Source organism: Lithobates pipiens, unplaced genomic scaffold, assembly GCF_037356315.1.
Source record: "Lithobates pipiens isolate NorthernLeopardFrog02 unplaced genomic scaffold, aLitPip1_a1.2 Scaffold_25, whole genome shotgun sequence".
NCBI lineage: Eukaryota > Metazoa > Chordata > Amphibia > Anura > Ranidae > Lithobates > Lithobates pipiens.
The window spans coordinates 28,984,818-29,003,974 of record NW_027507787.1 but is presented as its reverse complement, the minus strand read 5'-3'; the positions used below and the strand labels follow the sequence as shown (position 1 = coordinate 29,003,974).

The window sequence follows — 19,157 nt, the reverse complement described above, 5'->3', positions numbered from 1 at the left end:
TTAATAGAGTTGAGACTCGTCACTCAACAAACTGCGTGAATATTCACATTCAGTTGTTTAGTCATGTGGTAGGCAAATTCCTTGTCACTTTTGTAAACCCAATTATGTGCAGCTGAAGTAGGTAAACCCGAATGTGCATTTCACATGATTGAGTGAATATCCGCGCAATAAGGCCCCTTTTACAGCGCTAAAAATAGTGCCTGCAAAACGCCCTGAAACAGCCGCTGCTGTCTCTCCATGCCAAGGCTTTCACACTGGAGCGGTGCGCTTGCAGGACGGTCAAAAACAATCCTGCAAGCCACATCATTGGAGCACTGTAAGAGCGGTGTATTTACCGCTCCTAAAGCGCCCTTTCCCATAGAAAACAATGGGGCAGCGATGCTTAACCCTTTTTCACCCACTAGCGGGGGTTAAAACTGCCCTGCTAGTGGCCAAATAGCACCGCTAAAATGACGGTATAGCACCGCTTTACCGCCAGCGCCCGCAACTCCCAATGTGAAAGTAGCCTAAGGCCTTTTATACATGGTACTGATGTTTGAGCTTCTGATTTTTTGGTCATAATTTAAGGCGTTTGTTTTGCAGGAATTTGCGCATATTTAGGGGCGTTTATGCGTGTTTGGGCTCACAATATATTTCTAGGGAAAACTCATACCTGAGCTCATATGCACATATTTGCATGCCTCCATGCAAAAAAATGACTGGGAATGCAGATTTAATCTAAGAATCCGCAGCACTTGTTTATGCGCCTGTGTGTACAGGCACATTGTAAACAATGGGCTGCATTCTAGATCCGTGTGAAAGAGGCTTTTGAGTAAAGATTTTCAACTCCTTTAGTCTGATATTTTGGTGAAGCGCTAGGGTTGATTTACTAAAACTGGAGAGTGCTAAATCTGGTGCAGAAGTGTATGGTAGCCAATCAGATTCTAACTTCAGTTTGTTCAATTAAAGCGGGAGTCCGCCGTTTTTTATTTTTTATTTTTTTAAAAAGCCAGCAGCTACAAATACTGCAGCTGCTGACTTTTAAAATAATGACACTTACCCGCCCAGCGCGCCCGCGATGTCGGCACCAGAAGCCGATCTCTCGATTGTCTCTCGGGTGCTGCTGCCGCCATCTTTGGTATGGGAATCAGGAAGTGGAGCCTTTCGGCTTCATTTCCCGGTTCCCTACTGCGCATGCGCGAGTCGTGCTGCGCAATAAGGATGGTCCCCGCTGTCTCTGGGATCTGTGTGTTTCCCAGCAGACAGAGGGGGACCTTCGCAAAGGGGCGTAGATTCTGCGGAAAGGGGCGTAGCTTCTGCAGATATCTATGCAGGAAGTGGGTGCAGATACCTGTACTGTACAGATGCCTGCACCCCCCTCCCCCCTGAAAGGTGCCAATTGTGGTGCCGGAGGGGTGGAGGGTTCCAATGAGCGGAAGCTCCACTTTAAGCTTTAACAAAAATCCTGGAAGCTGGTTTCTATGCAGAGCTGCGCCAGATTTTGCACTCTTCAGCTTCAGTAAATCAACCCCATTGTGTCACTATCAAGCAATATATGAAAGGGACTTTGGAACACTTCCCTGCCATCCAACAATGAATGGTAAAAAAGAAAAACTTACCAGTGCTGTACAGAGTGGTGCTTTGGACTCTCGGGCACATGATCATATGTCTAGGCACTTGGTTGCTTGAATTTAGCGAAGGGATTAATACCAGAAAGCCGTCTTATAAGTAAAGATGCAATGATACTGGTTCTTTACTAGCGAGTATTAGTACCAATACTTTCGGTCAAGTACTTGCTAATACCAAGTCCGCAGAAAATGAATGGGCTCAAACCGTCACATTTTAAATGATCACATGTAATTTAAACAGGAATGAGGTGCGATTCCTCTTGGAATCACGTGCGGTTTCCTGCACCGCTCCTGTGTGTTCCCAGGCTGAAGCCACTATAACCAGCCTGGGTTCACACAGGAGTGGTGCTGAAAACATTTGATTCGGACAGGAATCGCACTTCATTCCTGTTCAAATCCCATGCGGTTCTTTTGGATTCATTTTTGTATGGGCCTAAATTCGCACCACAAAGGTATCTGTTTCAGGTATCGGAGCATTTGCATGGGTGCTCAGTATCAGTGCAACCCTACTTTATAAGCAATTATTATTTTAAAGGAGTAGCATGAAGGTTGTATTTTCATGTTATATTCTCATCAATTATATGTAGTCAGTACCTAACCCTCATTTATTAGCCACATAAACTGTATACATCCTATGCCTTGGTGGATAAAATCATAAGTGGACAACCATGGTGCTTCTGATGGTTTCATGTTTTTTTTATTGTCTCTAATTTTCCTCCTCAAAGTTTTGGCCATATGATGAGCAAAGAAAAAAGAGATACCATCAGTAAGGAGGACTTGGCAAGAGCGACACTGGTTACCATTACAAATAACATCGGGTCAATTGCCCGTATGTGTGCCCTTAATGAGGTAAGAATTAGATCTTGCAATGATCAATTTAAGTGACATTTAAAAGGTTAACTAATGTTGATTGCACATAGCAATTTTAAGTTTATGCCATGCTCAAGTAACAACTATTGCTATGCAAGCGTATACACTCACCGGCCACTTTATTAGGTACACCTTGCTAGTTCTGGGTTGGACCCCCTTTTGCCTTCAGAACTGCCTTTAATTATTCATGGCCTAGATTCAACAAGGTGTTTAAAACCTTCCTCAGAGATTTTGGTTCATATTGTCATGACAGCGTCACACAGTTGTTGCAGATTTGTTGGCTGCACATCCATGATGTGATTCTCCCATTCCACCACTCGTCAGACCAGGGAACGTTTTTCCTATCTTCTATTGTCCAATTTTGGTGAGCTTGTGTGAATTGCAGCCTCAGTTACCTGTTCTTAGCTGACAGGAGTGACACACGGTATGGTCTTCTGCTGTAGCCCATCTGCTTCAAGGTTCGATGTGTTGTGTGTTCAGAGATGGTCTTCTGCATACCTTGGTTGTAACGAGTGGTTATTTGAGTTACTGTTGCCTTTCTATCATCTCGTACCAGTCTGTCCATGACATCAACAAGGCATTTTCATCCACACAACTGCCGCTCACTGGATATTTTCTCTCTTTCGGATCATTCTCTGTAAACCCTAGAGATGGTTGTATGTGAAAATCCCAGAAAATCTGCAGTTTTTGAAAATACTCAGACCAGCCTGTTTGGCACCAATAACCATGCCACGTTCAAAGTCACTTAAATCCTCTTTTTAATGCTTGGTTTGAACTTCAGCAAGTTGTCTTCACCATGTCTAGATGCCTCAGTGCTTTGAGTTGCTGCCATGTGATTGGCTGATTAGCAATTTGTGTTACGAAGCAATTGAACAGGTGTACCTAATAAAGTGGCCGGTGAGTGTATATTGCCTCTGTCACAATTACATACCAGACAACACAATAGTGACTCAAGAATGCAATTTGTGCGTTGCAACCAATCAGATATTTGTTTATACTATGTAAACTATATGTGAAAATTGCTAGGTTGTATCTGATCGGTTTCACTTTCCTTTGCATTCATGTACAAAAATAAGCTAAAATTGCTTTATTGTAAATAAAATGACATTAACGCCAGCTCTCCTTTACATGCTAGCATCAACTCTGTGTATGCTGAAATCAGATGGGAAATTCGTTTTTAGTGGAAAGGTGTGTTTTTGTTGAAGGAGTTTTTTTCAATGCTTAACATCTGTATATAAAGCAAAATGCCTATATTTTTCATACCGGCCAATGGCACAGCATATATTAAAACATTAGCTGACTTGGATCCCTTTCACACTGGGGCGCTTTTCAGGCAATACAGCGCTAAAAATAGTGCCTGCAAAGCGCCCTGAAAGAGCCGCTCCTGTCTCTCCAATGAGAAAGCCCCGAGGGCTTCCACACTGGAGCGGTGCGCTGGCAGGACGCTAAAAAAAGTCCTGCTAGCAGCATCTTTCGAGCAATGTGTATATACCACTCCTCCACTGCTCCTGCCCATTGAAATCAGTGGGCAGCACGGCTACGCTGCTGCTGCAGCGTTTTGCGGGTGGTTTAACCCTTTCTCGGCTGGTTTTAACCCTTTCTTGACCATTAGCGGGGTAAAAGCACGCCGCTAGTGGCCGAACAGCGTTGCAAAATTGACAGTAAAGAGCTGCTAAAAATAGCGGAGATTTACCGCCGACGCACCCACCGCCCCAGTGTGAAAGGGGCCTTACTTTAAGGCAGTAAAGAGTACATTGAAGATGTGCAGGACTGTATAGCGGCCAGTCAGATTTCAGATTAGCTATTTTTTTTGTAGTCAGATAAGTTGATGATTACTGATTGGTTGCTATGGTGTACACGTGTCACTGCTATCCTTTGCATTGCCTTGCTGAGTAGGTCTTCTGGCATTTAACTCAGCAGTGCAAGCCACCAGAATTCCTTAATGGACGTATGCCAGTCTGATGACTTGGGCATTCCTAGGCAGACTGTATTTACACGAAGACTGTGCAAAGTAGCACCCAAATGCGATGCTGAGCCTCCCTGATTGGAAGAACTGAAACTGAATAAATGAAAGGGGCAAGCCAGTAAGGCTCGGTTCACACAGGGGGCGATGCGAGGCGACACGACTTGCCGTGCCGCGACCTGCCGTGACCTCAGCGGCGACTTGCAAATGACTTCTGTATAGAAGTCAATGCAAGTCGCCCGAGGTCGCCCAAAAGTAGTACAGGAACCTCGAGTCGCTCCTCTTAGAACGGTTCCGTAGTACAGAACGGGGGCGACTTGTCAGGTCGCGGCACGGCAAGTCGTGTCGCCTCGCATCGCCCCCTGTGTGAACCGAGCCTAAGGCTGGGGAGGAAGGGGTGTTATGATGCTGGGATTTTTTGTTTGATTTGTTGCATCTTCTGATGTACTCTGAGAAGCTCACAGTATGTTGTGAAATCAGAGTAAGCAATTTTAGTACAGAAGGGGTGCCTGCACAACTAGAAAGACTGAAGGCAAGGCTGGAGTTCAGCTTTAAATATGCTTGTACATGCATCTGTGTAGCTTAGCTGCTCACTGCACTTGGAGGGTTTAGCAGGGTAAGGACTCTACAGTAAGGACCCCAGTTTGCTGTAAACATACGGGGTCTTTGTTGGAGGATATCATGGGGGAAGAAATGTACTGTGAGGAACCCGGTTTGCTGCTCACATACAGGGACTTTGATGGAGGGCACACTGTACATTGGAGACCCTAGACAGATACATGCATGAGACTTTGATGGTGGACACAATGGGGGAAGAAATATACAGTAAGAATCCAGATTTGTCCTACACATATAGGAACACTGATGGAGGACATAGTGGGGGAAGGACTGTACACTGAGGATCCTAGTTTGTTGTACACATACAGGGACCTTGATGGAGGACATAGGATGTAGTACTGTACAGTGAGGATCCCAGTTTGTTGTACATATAGAGAGACCTTGGTGGAGGACATAGTAGGGTAAGGACTGTAGAGTGAGGATCCCAATGTGTTGTGTATATATACAGGGACTTTGATGGAGGACATAGTGGGGTAAGGGCTGTACAAGGAGGATGCCAGTTTGTTGTACACATACAGGGACTTTGATGGAAGACATAGTGGGGTAAAGAGTGTACAGTAAAGCTGGCCATAGATATGTAGAATTTTGAACAACAGTTTTTAAGAAAAGCCTCATCAGAAATGTGTACAAAAATCCTTAGTTTGTTAACCCAAAAAATAAAAATAAAGATCATGTTCCTTTAAAGCATTCTATAAGGCACAGTGCTTGTGCTGTGGAATTTGTCCCACCCCCCCCCCCATTACCTGAAATACCTGGCTGATCCTGCCAGTTTCTGCCCATCCCTATGTATTTTGACCACAATATTTGTCTCCTGTGTCCTCCTCCCTTCCCTCTCAGACTGTCTGATTTGTGTCCACACCGCCTCCTCTTGTCCTGCTGCTCAAATTAGGGTTAACGTTACATTATCCTCTTTGTTGCTTCATCTAATGTCCCCCTGTGACTGTACTTTATTATATATACTTTGTTTACTGAACGCAGATCGGTGATCACGTGACATGCCGCCAATCTCTTCTCTCCCATGACAGATGCAGCGGGCAGGGTCGCCTCTCTTCTCCTCCCCTCCTGAATGATGTCAGAGGGGGATCCTCGGCCCCACCCGCTGAATTTTTTATTCGTATAAAAAGATACTCCAATACACATTTTTGTACATCCTTCACTTACTCTTTTAACCTGCTACCTCAACATTTAGCATACATACCTTTTATTTATATAATGCCCTATCAAAAATAATAAAGTTTTTTTTCTATTCACTATACATAATTCCAAAGGGCAGAAAAGAAGATGAACGTTTTTGTTTTTTTTCTGGAATCCACGAGAGCGAGAGAGAGGACCCCATTATCCTTAATTCTGCATCGCACCCCTTCCTTATCTGCTAATCCAGCATTCCCATATTTTTTTTTTTTTTTAACCATTTTGGCATTTCCCTTTTTGTTATACACAAATCTTTCCTTTGTTATTGTTGTATTAACCTCATCCTCCCATTCTATGTGGGTTGGTGGCATTAACGCCAGCCAACTCCTGGCTATCAATTTCCATGCAAAGAAAAGGCATCCAACTATTGCCGTTTGTCTCCCCCACATTATTATCTTTTTCCATACAACCCAGTAGGCATATCTTGGGGTCTAGGTCAAGAGTTATTCCAAATACCTTATTTATTTTTCCAATAACTACACTCCAGTAACTATTTAGCTTGGGGCACCTCCACATCATATGAACTAGATCTCCTTCTGGGTCCCTACATCTTGGGCATTTATCATCCATTCCCCACCCATATAAAGGTGTGTTATGTGCTCTATGCAGCAGCAAAAAAAAAAAAAAAAAAAACCACTGCGTGTATTCAACCGAAAGACTTTCCATCCTGCTCCTTTTTTCATTTTCTTGCGAATGTGATTGGAAGCAAATGCCAACCCATTAATGATTAGAAAAATAAACAACATTTCTTAGAACATTTTGTTTCTTAAGAATATTAGTTTGAAATTGTACCCATCTATGGCCAGCTTAAGGATCCGAGTTTGTAGTACATGCACAAGGACATTGATGGAGAACATCGTGGTGGAAAGACTGTAAAGTGTGGAGCCCCGTTTTTCGCACAAGGGCATTGATGGCGGACATCATGGTGATGGGATTGTACAATTCAGTTTATGCTACACACACAGGGACTTTGATGGATCCTAAAATAGATTGCACACTGATAGTTTTTACAAAATAACCATGTATGACCTTTTTTATGAGATTAATGTGAAATTAAATGTGTAATTTAATATCTTTTTGTACACAGATATTTTTGTTTCAGTTTAGAAGGTACATATTTTCATCCACTGAGGAACATTTTTGGTGTAAACCACCAGCAATATGATGTCCTCTTCCTGCTTTCAGCTTCTTTACAGTGTTGCCTTGTGGCATGGAGTTCAAGCAGCATTGTACAGGGCTATCAAAGCATGAAGAGCTGCAGCAGAATCCTGCGAGAGAACTCCTGTCTTTTTGCTTGGTGTTGTGGCATTTTACTTTTTTGTTGTTGTTGTAACGGTTTTATTCCTTGAAGACTAATTTCGTAGAATGCTGATAATTCATTGTCAGTGCAGTTTAGGCATACTGGAGTCCCCTTCACTGAAGCCTTTACTTCAAGTAAAAGGCAATATTCAGCATCTGTCTTTTTCACTGGACTGGAGATTTTGGTGTTTTTTTTTTTTTTTTTTATTTTTTTTTTTTATTTTTTTTTTTTTCCCGGTTTTAATTTTTTTTTTTTAAGTAAATGCTATAATGATATTTTATTTTATACAAGTGGGAAAAAATGAAAAGTGGTTTGTCAATATCAACAACATTTTTTTTTTTTCTTATTCACTCCCCAACTTGTGCCGTTGATTCAGAATACCTCAGTTAGAAACACTGGCAGAAGTGTGCCAATTTTGACACAGGAGGCATTGGGAAGGTGTAACTAATTTTACCACAAATGTAGACTAGTAGCTAGAACTTGTAACTCTTCATTCCTCCAAGACATGCTGGGAGTTTGGGATTGTAGCTTCCTAGTACCCCCAAGAAACATGCTGTGGCTTGTACGTACATACCGCTGTACAAAACGCCAGAGCAACAGTTGGTGTAACGAAGATTTATCTGCCTCTCTTTGTTACGACAACCCTCCCCACCTCGGAACACTAGTTGGCACCAGTTGACCAGTTTCCTAGTCTTATCCTTTCTACTTAACCTAAGATGGCAGAGGGGAGGGCCAATCGAAGATGGATGCCATTCTGCTGTTTGGAGGGGAGACAGTCTAGTACAGACTTAACCTGTACCACATAAGTGGGAAGTGTATGAACTCTGACCATAACCAATATGGCTGATGCAGCTTCAAACACCTGTGGAGGCAAGAGACTTATTGACCACCTATGCACATTTCCCTACTTTCTAATATCACCAATCTGCTTATATGCCAGATGAATAGTTTGGACTAAAAAATTTTTTTAGAACAGGACATGTATTGGGTTTCTTTTAGTAATGGATGTTAATCATTTATCTCAAATACCCCATGAGTTTCATTTTTATTAAATTTTTTGCATGTTGTCATTGAAATAGAAATTGAACAAGGGTTTTCTAGGACAAAATGATCCCCTTATTACTTCATAATTTTGAACAGTACAATATATCTTCATAACTTTGATTATAAATGATCTACTGTAGGTCTACACATCCATTCATTTTAGTTTTTAGATAAGATTTATTTTCCTGTGTCGAAGACAACTCTTCAGGAATTCAGAATCTTATTATGTTTAACATTTTTTTTTCTCCAGGAGGCATTGCCTGAATTCCCTATACTTTACCCCCTTGAGTTTTTGTATTTAGCTTGTTGGAGTTTGACTAGCAAGCATCCAGAGATAAAAATGCAGCGACCACAAAGTAATGCACCCTGTCCATCTCTATTGTTATAATTTGGGTGGGCTGCCAAGGGACAGTAAATCTGCTGCTCAGCCGCTTGTTTTTACCTTTTAATCTGCTGTTGACTGATTCTGGGACACAGGAGAGCAAAAGTAAGTTAACTCCGGTGTAACAGAAATTAAATAGGGCCGAAAAGGATTTAGCCGTACTTCTTTTAAAAACTCACTGGTGCCAACCTACCAGATTGAAATTTACTGGCATTTCCAAAAATTACAAAATTACAGTTGTAAGTGTAAATTTCAGTATTTAGGCTGCAAACAGGTACAATATGCAATTAGCAATGTCATTTAAGGTATATATTAGGCAAAAATCATATTTCTCATTTTATTTTCAATATAGTAAGTAAGTAGCTCAGGGACAGCAAGAAAATAGAATGGGCACACACACGAAATGGACATTCATAGTGTTGCTGACAGCCGTGTGCAGCCGCGCCACCGACACGACACGTCCCCTCCTGATTCACAGTGACAGTCTCTCTCCATGCCAGGTGGTCCCTTCAGTCCACTCCAGTCCAAACTGCACTGACAGTCCCTCTCCCGGCTTGCCTTGCTGCCATCCTCCAGACCAGCACACAAGGTTCCGGCTGCTCTGCTCGACTTCCTTGCACCATGACATCACATGTCTGGTGGAGGCGCTACCCCCCGCCAGTTCCCCTAAACACACTGTAGCCGGCACTTGGATGGTCTTAGCTGGCTCAGGACTGGAATAGCTCATGAGCAGTTCTGAGCTGAGCATCACAGCCATATTTTTTACTGGTAACCTTTTGCTGTCACTGGCAGGAGAAAAGCGTCCAATTTTTACTGGCTGCCAGGAAAATACTGTTGGTTGACAATACTGCACTAAGTGGGGAAATTCACAGAAGCTCTGCTGTGAAATGAGGACATTTACCCAGAAGTCATTTTTTCTGTGAGAAGCTTTCCTGAGTAATTTCCTGGAGAGTATTCAGTGTTTAGATTTTAGTACTAGGCTGAGAGAGGATCTGAAAAAGACAAAAAGAGAAGTTGTTCTTTCTGGCTCATAGATCTTTAGTGTCATCTTGCCCTCATGCATTATTACAAACTGTTTTTTTTTTGTTTTTTTTTTGTTTTTTTTTATCTTATCACTACCCTATTGTTTGCCTCCTGAAATTGGAAGATTGATTTAAAGTCTATCTTTGGGCAAATGAAAAAATCTTCCCTTGTGGTGGGGCTGCCCCCACACTGCAAGGACAACAAGCATATTTAGGCCTATAGGACCAGGAAAAGCAATATTTTACTTGACCCTCTGCTTCCCTGGAAATCGTTGCTTTGCTCTACACCTGTATGCTTTGTTGGTGAACCCTACCTCGGGGTCCTCACGGTAAATGCAAGACGATGGGCCCTGCCTAATGTACTTGATGTCGGAGGACCTGCAACCACCAGAGCATTGGGTAGAAGACTGTAGGGACCAGTCTGTCAGCATGGAGGGAGCTTGCGGGCGCACAAGATTGGTTAAGTAAAGGGGCTTTTTCCAGTCCCTTAGACTTAAACAAGCCGGTGGCCCCTGCAGTGCATGGGCAGCCCCACTGCAGGGATGATTTTTTTTACTTTAATTGGAGTGGAGTCTTTAAAAACATTAATCTCATCCATCGTTGCATCATCCCTGTTCTGTGTTTTTTCTCATTATAAAGTCTATATATTTTTCCCGTATGAGTGTTTTGTAGTCATCCATGATAACAAGCATGCCTATGTTAAGTGTTCTTTAAGGTTATTTGGAATTAATAAGTTGTGTGTAATTAGTGTCTGTGTTGCTCTGCACTTGTAGAACATTGACAGAGTATTATTTGTGGGGAACTTTCTACGAATTAACATGGTTTCAATGAAGCTGCTATCTTATGCCATGGATTACTGGTCAAAAGGACAGCTCAAAGCCCTTTTTCTTGAGCACGAGGTAAGAGGCATTTTAACACTGTATTTAATCATGGATAATTTTGAAGTCCTGATGTTTACTTGGGGTGGCCATTCATGGATGGAAATATGTCCGGTTCAATCAACTTGTGTACAACCAGCCTGTCAGGTTTTCCTGAAAGGTCAGTGCCATAGCCGGGAACACTGATCATTGTAATCTAATGGCAGGGAAGTCTCCTCGCTGTCAGAATACAATAGCACCGTGGAAGTGATCATTTGGATCATTTTTTCTTCTTTTTTTTTTTTTTTTTTTTTTTTTAACCCACCATTTGAACAAAAAAAAATGAAAAAGTATAGTCAGCCTTAAGCCAGCCATACATAATTTTTTTTTTGTTCAACCAGTGGGCCATATATGGATGAAAAATCGACCGGTTCAGCTAGGACAGGCTGAATTTCGAACAATGTATGGGCTAGCTGGTTGTACACAAGTTGATCTAATCAGCCTGTTGGGTTATTCCCAAACTATCAGTGTTGCTGGCTATAGACAGCAACACAAATCCTTTTATTCTGCCAATGGGGAAGGCTCCTTGCCAGGAGAATACAAAGGCTCAGCAGGCGTGGTTCCTCTGTCCACATAAAATGTCTGTTAGTTGTGTTTCGTTCAACCAGCTGTTTAAAAAAAAAAAAAATAATGAATTGTGTAAAAGCCGACAGTATGACATGATGGTCATTCTCCTGATATTAATACTAGTAGCACAGAAAAAATATGGTTGGCCTAAGAAGGCAGTGTGATAGAAGAATACGACTCATAGCATCTATGCTAATCTGCTGGTGTTCTGCATTGACTGAGATCCCCAGTTAGTGACTGAATTTAAGGTACACTGTTATCTGTTTGTGGAGCAGGGATAACCATAGTGCCACCACATACCACTAGCATTGGAACTCGTAGCTCTAGGAGCCCAAGTATAATTCAGCCTTTTGGCACTTACAAATAGCTGTTCCCTTGCAAATCGTATGCATTTCTTCTTACATAATCTGGAAATATTCTTAAAGCTGAACTCGAGGAATACAGCAAGTTTGTGAAATATGCTGGCATACTAGAAGTTAAGTTAAATGAGATGCATATCTCTTTTATTTACATCTTACAGTTTTATGGAGCGCTGCGTGATTAGTTATAGCTACACTTAGGGCTTTGAGAGAAGAGACACGGACTTGTCACATGCAACTCCCCCTTTCCCCCCCGCTACCCATTCCCTGAAGCCTTTCTATTTTGTGAATGAGTTCACATAAAAAGCGGTCTGTGATTGGGCAGGAGGAGGGTAGGGATGGGCACAGCAGCTGCTTGCACCTCTGCAGCTTAAGGAGCTGAGACCATGAGATCAAAAGGTTCAGTGTTGAAGCTCCAGAAATGTAGCAAAAGCTATCCTCCTGGAGCTCCATAAAACTGTCAGATGTAAATTAACCACATCAAGACCGCAATAAGGACATAGTGGGGGAAGGACAGGAAGGAACCAATGAGTGAAATAAATATTTATTTGATTCCCTATCAGCAAGATTTCTGGCTCCCGGGTGTCTCCTGTACAGGTAACTAGCTGAGATTAAGAGCACTCTCTTAGGCTCCTTTCACAACGCAGAGCCTATAGCGTCGGCGGTAAAACGCCTGATTTGCATTACACCGCAATAGCGGTGTTTTGCCAGGGGCAATACAGCGCTACCCCATTGATTTCAATGGGGAGCAGCAGTGGAGGAGCGGTAAACACGCCGCTCCTTCACTGCTCCAAAGAAGCTGCTGGCAGAACTTTTCCTGATGTCCTGCCAGCGCACTTCTCCGGTGGGAAAGCCCTCTGGGTTTTCACACTGGAGACAAAGGAGCAGCAGTTTGAGGGAGGATTGCAGGCGCTATTTCTAACGCTATAGCGCCTGCAAAATGCCCTCGGTGTGAAAGGGGTATTAAAGGGAGTTCTCCTAGTCACAGCTTGTTACCTGTATAAAAGACATCTGGCCACAGAAGCAATCGGTCAATCAGTGGTTCTCTTGTCCTCAGGACCCACTAACAGGTCAGGTTTGCAAGATAACTGAAATACATCACAGGTGATCTCATTTGCTGCTCAGTGATTGAAGTATTCTAGTCTGCATCTCCCCAAGGCAGATAATAACCTGACTTGTTAGTGGGTCCTGAGTTGAGAACCACTGCTCTAGGGTCTTCTCTGCTAATATATATATATATATATATATATATATATATATATATATATATATATATATATATATACACATACATACATACATACATACATACATACATACATACATACATACATTATAATAATATTGAGAGGTTCTAAGTAATTTTCTAGCACCGGAATACAGATTTTTACTTGTGAACAAAAAGTGGCAGAAAAGGCTTGGTCCTTAGGTCCATAAGGTGGCATACTCCTGGTTGGGCTTAACTCCTAGTATGCCTGCACATATTACAAAGTAGCTGGATTCCTGGAGTCCAGCTTTAAACAAACATGCATGTTTGATCACACAAATAATTTCCATGGCCTTTCTGAATAACAAAATGTGTTTTTAGGGTTATTTCGGAGCTGTCGGGGCCCTTCTGGAGCTACTGAAGATGAATGACGAACACTAGGAATTGCACACCTCAAGCTGACTGAGAGGCTTCTTCCTTCCTAAGCTTCCAAGAGATGCATACAAAGCCATTTCACCACCTGTATGTCATGTCAGATTCCTTTCAATAGACACTGAAATCCTGTATATATTTGTATATTTTATTGTATAAACCAACTTTGCAACATGGCCAAATGTACTGTAGTGATTTTAGAACTAATTTTTATGCAGTAATTATTCATATTTATATTTCTTTTTTATGTAAATAGTATTTTACCCTGCTGGTTGTGCAGGGCTGCTGCTGTTTTAAAATAGAGATCTCTGTTTTTTTTTTTTTTTGTCATAATATCTCTGTTAGTTGAACTTTTAATGCTAAACCTTCATAATACTGTTTGGGGCTCTGAGGGCGGCTTTGCAAATTTTTGTGGAGATTGGACCTATGAAATCCTAGAACTACTTGTTGGGTAACTCACACCCTTCTAATGAGAGCCAGTTAATAGAAAAACCCATCATTCACATTTGGACCCATTTTATAGTACGTTATTTGTGGAAACAATATATTTGCAGAGTAGTGAAAAACGTTTAGCTTTCCTTACCTGTCTCTGTTGAATGACACGGTATCAATTTTATTTCATTTTTATTAAATGCCACGTTTATAGGGCATCTTTACTTGTATACCATTTTTTATTTTTAAATACATTTGTCATACAAGGTGCTTCCAACATTTTAGGTTGCCCTTGTTCACTGAAAACAGTAAAAAATTCACATATCTGTATGAGCAAGCAGACTTGGAAGGGGTTCTTACACTCCTCTGATTTTTGTGAGTTTTGAATAGACCTGAATAGTAGGATATCAAACTCCCCAGGCTATTCACAACATAAAAGTAAAACTCTTGGTAGCAAACCTACATTTCTTCCTCCTAACATGCCACCTGCTGCAATAAGTAAATAGGAAATGTTTATGGATAATATTTCTTTCTGTCAAAAAAGAAGCTTTTTATATATTTAATTCTGCATAATAAATAAAAAATATGTACAAAAACACTATACATTCCCCTAATCCATTAAAGGCACTTCTGCCATTGGTTTGAATGTTATGCAGTCTCAAGGGTATTTTTTTTTTTTTTCACTTATGAAAAAGTGAAAGGACTTTTAAAGGCTTAGTTTACCCTTTTGGAATATGTTACACCCATATTTGTGGTGTAACATGTACCGCTTGTGACAGCAGGCAAACCAGCTAGGCTGTGCGGGGTTCCACCCACAGAGCCGCGTCATTCATTCACAGGAATCTGTGAATGAAGAAATGACATCTTCCACCACGGTTCTCAATGAACTGCGAAGGCATGGATGAGCGCTGTCCTAGTTCATTCACGAGGCCTGCAGTTATCAAACGGAGCATCCGTACAGAGGTCCAGGCTGAAAGCTGTAGGGCTTGTCTGCTGGAGCCTGATACTGAACTCATGATCTACGGACCTGTGGGAAAAAATAATAAATGCATATTTTTTTTTTCTCTGCAAAAATATGTGCATTTATTAGTTTTTCCCAAATGGGGAACTTGTCCTGTTGGTTTTTTATTTTTTATTTTATTTTATTTTTTTCAGTGGATGCTGTCTGTCAGCAAAGGGAAAGTAAAATTTTTATTAATTTTAACAAGACAAATGAGAGTTGATTTTCCTTCCAATGTACCCTGTGAACAGAAGTTTAGCTTTTTATTATTGATATATAGTCAAGCAGCATAACAAGTAAAAAGGCATTTATTATTATTATTATTATTATTATTGCTCTTAGTGTAGGGGTCGGAGTCTACAGCAGACCAACACTGCCCTTGCACAGTACTAGAATCAATAGCACTCATGCTCCCGGAGCAGCATTGTTGGAGGGAGCACTATGTAGGGGCTGTGTTGAGCTGCATGAGACCTGGACAGATTAGTTGCATCTAAGAGCAACAGGCCAGCTCTCCAGTGTGCAGCTGGCACAAGGCAGCTCCTTACAGTTTTAAGCACATGATACTTTACATGATGCTTTACTTGTTATGCCGCCTCAAAACAAAAAGGCAACTATAGGTTCCTGCATATACCTGCTGCAACCTTCCAAACCCTCCAATCATGGCAACGTGCTGGACCATTCTGTAAGGCAAAGCTTCAGCTTTTTCTGACAGTACTTGAGCTGGCTTGTCTTTCTACCTCCTGCATATTGGCCAGTGAGGCTACCCCCTCATAATAAGGATAATAATAATTTAGTAGTAAATTGACACTACCTAGAAAAGTCAGACCTTTACCTGTTAAAACGGCCAAGGATTCTGCCATGTCAGAGTTTAGACGTCTCCTTCAGGTATGTGCACGAGGTGCCTCTGCTTTATACTTGCATTTAAAAAAAATTTTTGTAATCCCGTTACAAAGTCTTTTTAAAATGAAGCTGACCCAGCCTAATACGTATACGATCTATAGTAAAAAAAGTTTCAACTCAACCCCCATGCCCCATCTGAGCCCCTTGGTTCCTAGGTCTAGGCTGTACATGGGACCTTCACTTCCTGCCTCCTCACACCACCAAACCCTGCTCCTGTCATTTACCTGTCAAACGCCAAGAGCCTTTGCTACCAGTAAAGCTCTGGCATTTGACAGCTGAAGAAGAGAGATGGGATCTGATGTCAAGAGTGGAGGGCCTTTATTAGTGGGCAGATGTCAAGGCCCGGTGTACTTCCCAGACTGGGCATTCTTGCGTGACACATGGACACCAATGCAAGTCACCGCTATACCGTTAGATTTTGACCAGGACAGCTTCAGTTCTCCTTTTTAATACATTTTGCAGGGTTATAAGAATGGGAAAAAAAAAATCTATGTAGAATAAAATTCAGTCCTCTGTATGATTTTATTGATATTGATTGGTAATATTAATGCCCTCTCATGTGAAAACACTTGAATTGATGTTTAATGACTGTGACCTTGTTTTAGAATTTTATTTTATTTTTTAACGTTTTCATATGCTGAAGCTCAAAATTCACTGCACTGTTTAAAAAGGATATTCAAAGGCTGTTATCGCAGCCGGTTAATATTATCTTTATTTTTAAAGCAAAATAAAACCGTGATTAAACACTAAGACATTATATGCTCATATTGATATGTTGTGTATATTTTTGTATGATCAGCACTAAAGTAAAATGTGTAACAACTTGTAGTTTATGTAACCTTGTGTAAATGTTAGAAATTGAATATTTGTTGTCTAGGGCAGCCACTCTGTGTCATCCATATCTTGTTGAATGGATTACTTGGAAGTGTGGAGGTACTCGTCTAAGCACCAGTGATTCCAACCTCAGCAAGTCCCCATGGTTGAGCATTGTTTCCTTGTATTTGTAGAGATTAGCAAAGACCTGGTGTGGGATGGCAGCAGACCTCATTGAGAAATCTCTAATGGGTTTACTTACTCTTTTACACTACAGTCTATGTAGATAGAAACTGCAGTTCTGTGTATAGTTAGTGCTTTACCGCCAATTCATAAAAATTGATGTGTTGTTAATGCCATTTGGTTTTGTAAATTATCTTCTGGTGAGAGACGACCTGTGTGGCCATTTGGAGGCAGTCAGGAAACCATAGCACATGCTGGGATACTGTAGCTTTGGTCAGAATGAATTTCTGTATTACACGGAGCATGATCTGTGCCAGTAAGCAGAATGAGCACCTTCTCCATAATAAACAATTTTTTTGCTATCCTATAGTATAACTAATTAGGGCACTACTGCTATTATTCATTGGTATAGGCTCATGCCCTATATTGGGATTCAAGCAGGTGATCCTAGGCCAGTGATGGCGAACCTTGGCACTCCAGATGTTTTGGAACTACATTTCCCATGATGCTCAACTACACTGCAGAGTGCCAGAGCATCATGCGAAATGTAGTTCCAAAACATCTGAGGTGCCAAGATTCGCCATCACTGTCCTAGGCCATGAGGATTCAAGCAGGCCCTATATTAAGATTCAAGCAGTTGATCCTAGGTCATGAGGCTATAGGCAGCAAGTATGCATAAGGGGCATTGGGCAATGTAAAAACCTAAAGCTGAACTCCAGGTATAGATTTTATTGCATAATTAAATTGGTTCAGCTTGGAACAATGGAAGTATAGATTATGCCATACCTGTTGGACCACTTTCGAAGTGGAGAATCATTGGTAGTTGGTGAGTGGCTGCCCTATTGCATAGTAACCACAGGAAGTCATTCGCTTGACACAGGACCCAGCAGACAGCAGTGATCATTGTATTAGGGGATACTACAACCATGAATCTTGGCCTCCAAAGCAGTACCACAGACACGGCATATGCATACAAATATTGGTGCAAGCATGACCAATGTAACTATGCAATAATATCCACACCTGGAGTTTTATCTTTAAACTATAGGCTTCAAATGATATTCCTATAGCTGACATATGCACAGACCTAAAGACATCCTCTGAATGCCAGTTTAACAAATGTTTGCTAGCCGTGGATAAAGTTTAATTGGACAGTAAAGCAATAATAAGCAGCTAAAGTGCTAGCTCTATGAAACCCGTATAAACTGTTTATACAGAACAGTCATGTTCAGGATGTGCCATTGGCATCTTCTACAAGGTGTGACTTATAAATATGCCGCCTGCTTATAAATTGATTTCACGTGCTTTGTGATGTTGTAGAGAGGCACACTGTAATTTTTAAATTCATTTTGAAATGTGTTCACAGACCAAAGGCGTTATTGATGTTAAATCCAGTGACTGTAGACATTATCTCCCATTGCTTTTTATTGTGATATTTCATGTTTGATCTTTTCATGTGCAATGTGTTTCAGAGCTGAGTTCATACATGTATACTAGCCAATCTCCATTTTCCCAAAGTCAGACAAACTTCTAGATTATAAAAGACCATTCTTTACATATCCCAAACACAATAGAGGAAAATATCCTCTTATTGAAACTTCCCTCCCTTCCCTGAATACCACCTCACTTGCAACCTAAACTAGTAAACATACCTATATTGGTAGGTACCCAAGAGGTATGTATTGAAAAAAGAGTGTCTGTCCCTTCTATTCTCAATCTCAAAAGCTTCCTACCAGTCCTCCCATTTTTCTTAATTTTTTTTTGTCATGGCACAAGGACGCAAGTGTAGCTCAGATCCTTTGACGTACTACCTGGCGGCGCTTCTCCCACCACAGGAGTCTGGCATTTCCATTTTGTTAGAACAGATTAATAGTTTTAAATTTCATTAACTCTTTCAAACCACTCTCCTTCATTAGCAGGCCCCTTACTGACTTTGAACAATACTTACCTAAAGAGCAGAGGCCTTCCCATGTTGTCTATTATTTATAAATGACTCTTTAAAAAAATTGTTCCCTGGTGCTTTTTTTGTAGCCAAGTAGGTAAAAAATTGGGCTTACCCAAATCCTATCAAACTGGGATAAAGCCTTAATACTGGCTCAAACTGTCAATTTTGCAAGACCTCATGAACGTAATAATAAAATTACTAGGTGATATAAATGCCTGGATGATCTTCTTCATATATTTGGTCCTAAAGCATATATGTTTGTGGTGTCTTAAAGAAAATGGCATTATCGCTTACGGTATATCTGGGGGAAGATCCCCCTCATTACTACGTGAACTCTAGTATGCATGGTATCCAAACATGAGATGTCAATGTTACAAATGCAGATCTCTACACTGACACTACACT

At 41.2% G+C, this 19,157-nt stretch overlaps 1 protein-coding gene across 2 annotated transcripts in view; it reads left to right on the top strand.

The window, feature by feature from the left end:
- The window catches only part of PANK1 (pantothenate kinase 1), an 80,294-nt gene extending 63,733 nt beyond the window's left edge, over positions 1-16,561 (top strand). For both annotated transcript variants that reach the window (XM_077454197.1, XM_077454198.1), the window contains exons 5-7: positions 2,333-2,456; positions 10,771-10,896; positions 13,429-16,561. In XM_077454197.1, coding sequence (XP_077310323.1) covers positions 2,333-2,456; positions 10,771-10,896; positions 13,429-13,488 — 310 coding nt within the window. In that variant the 3' untranslated portion in view covers positions 13,489-16,561. The remainder of the gene's footprint in view (positions 1-2,332; positions 2,457-10,770; positions 10,897-13,428) is intronic.
- Positions 16,562-19,157: the final 2,596 nt, after the last annotated feature.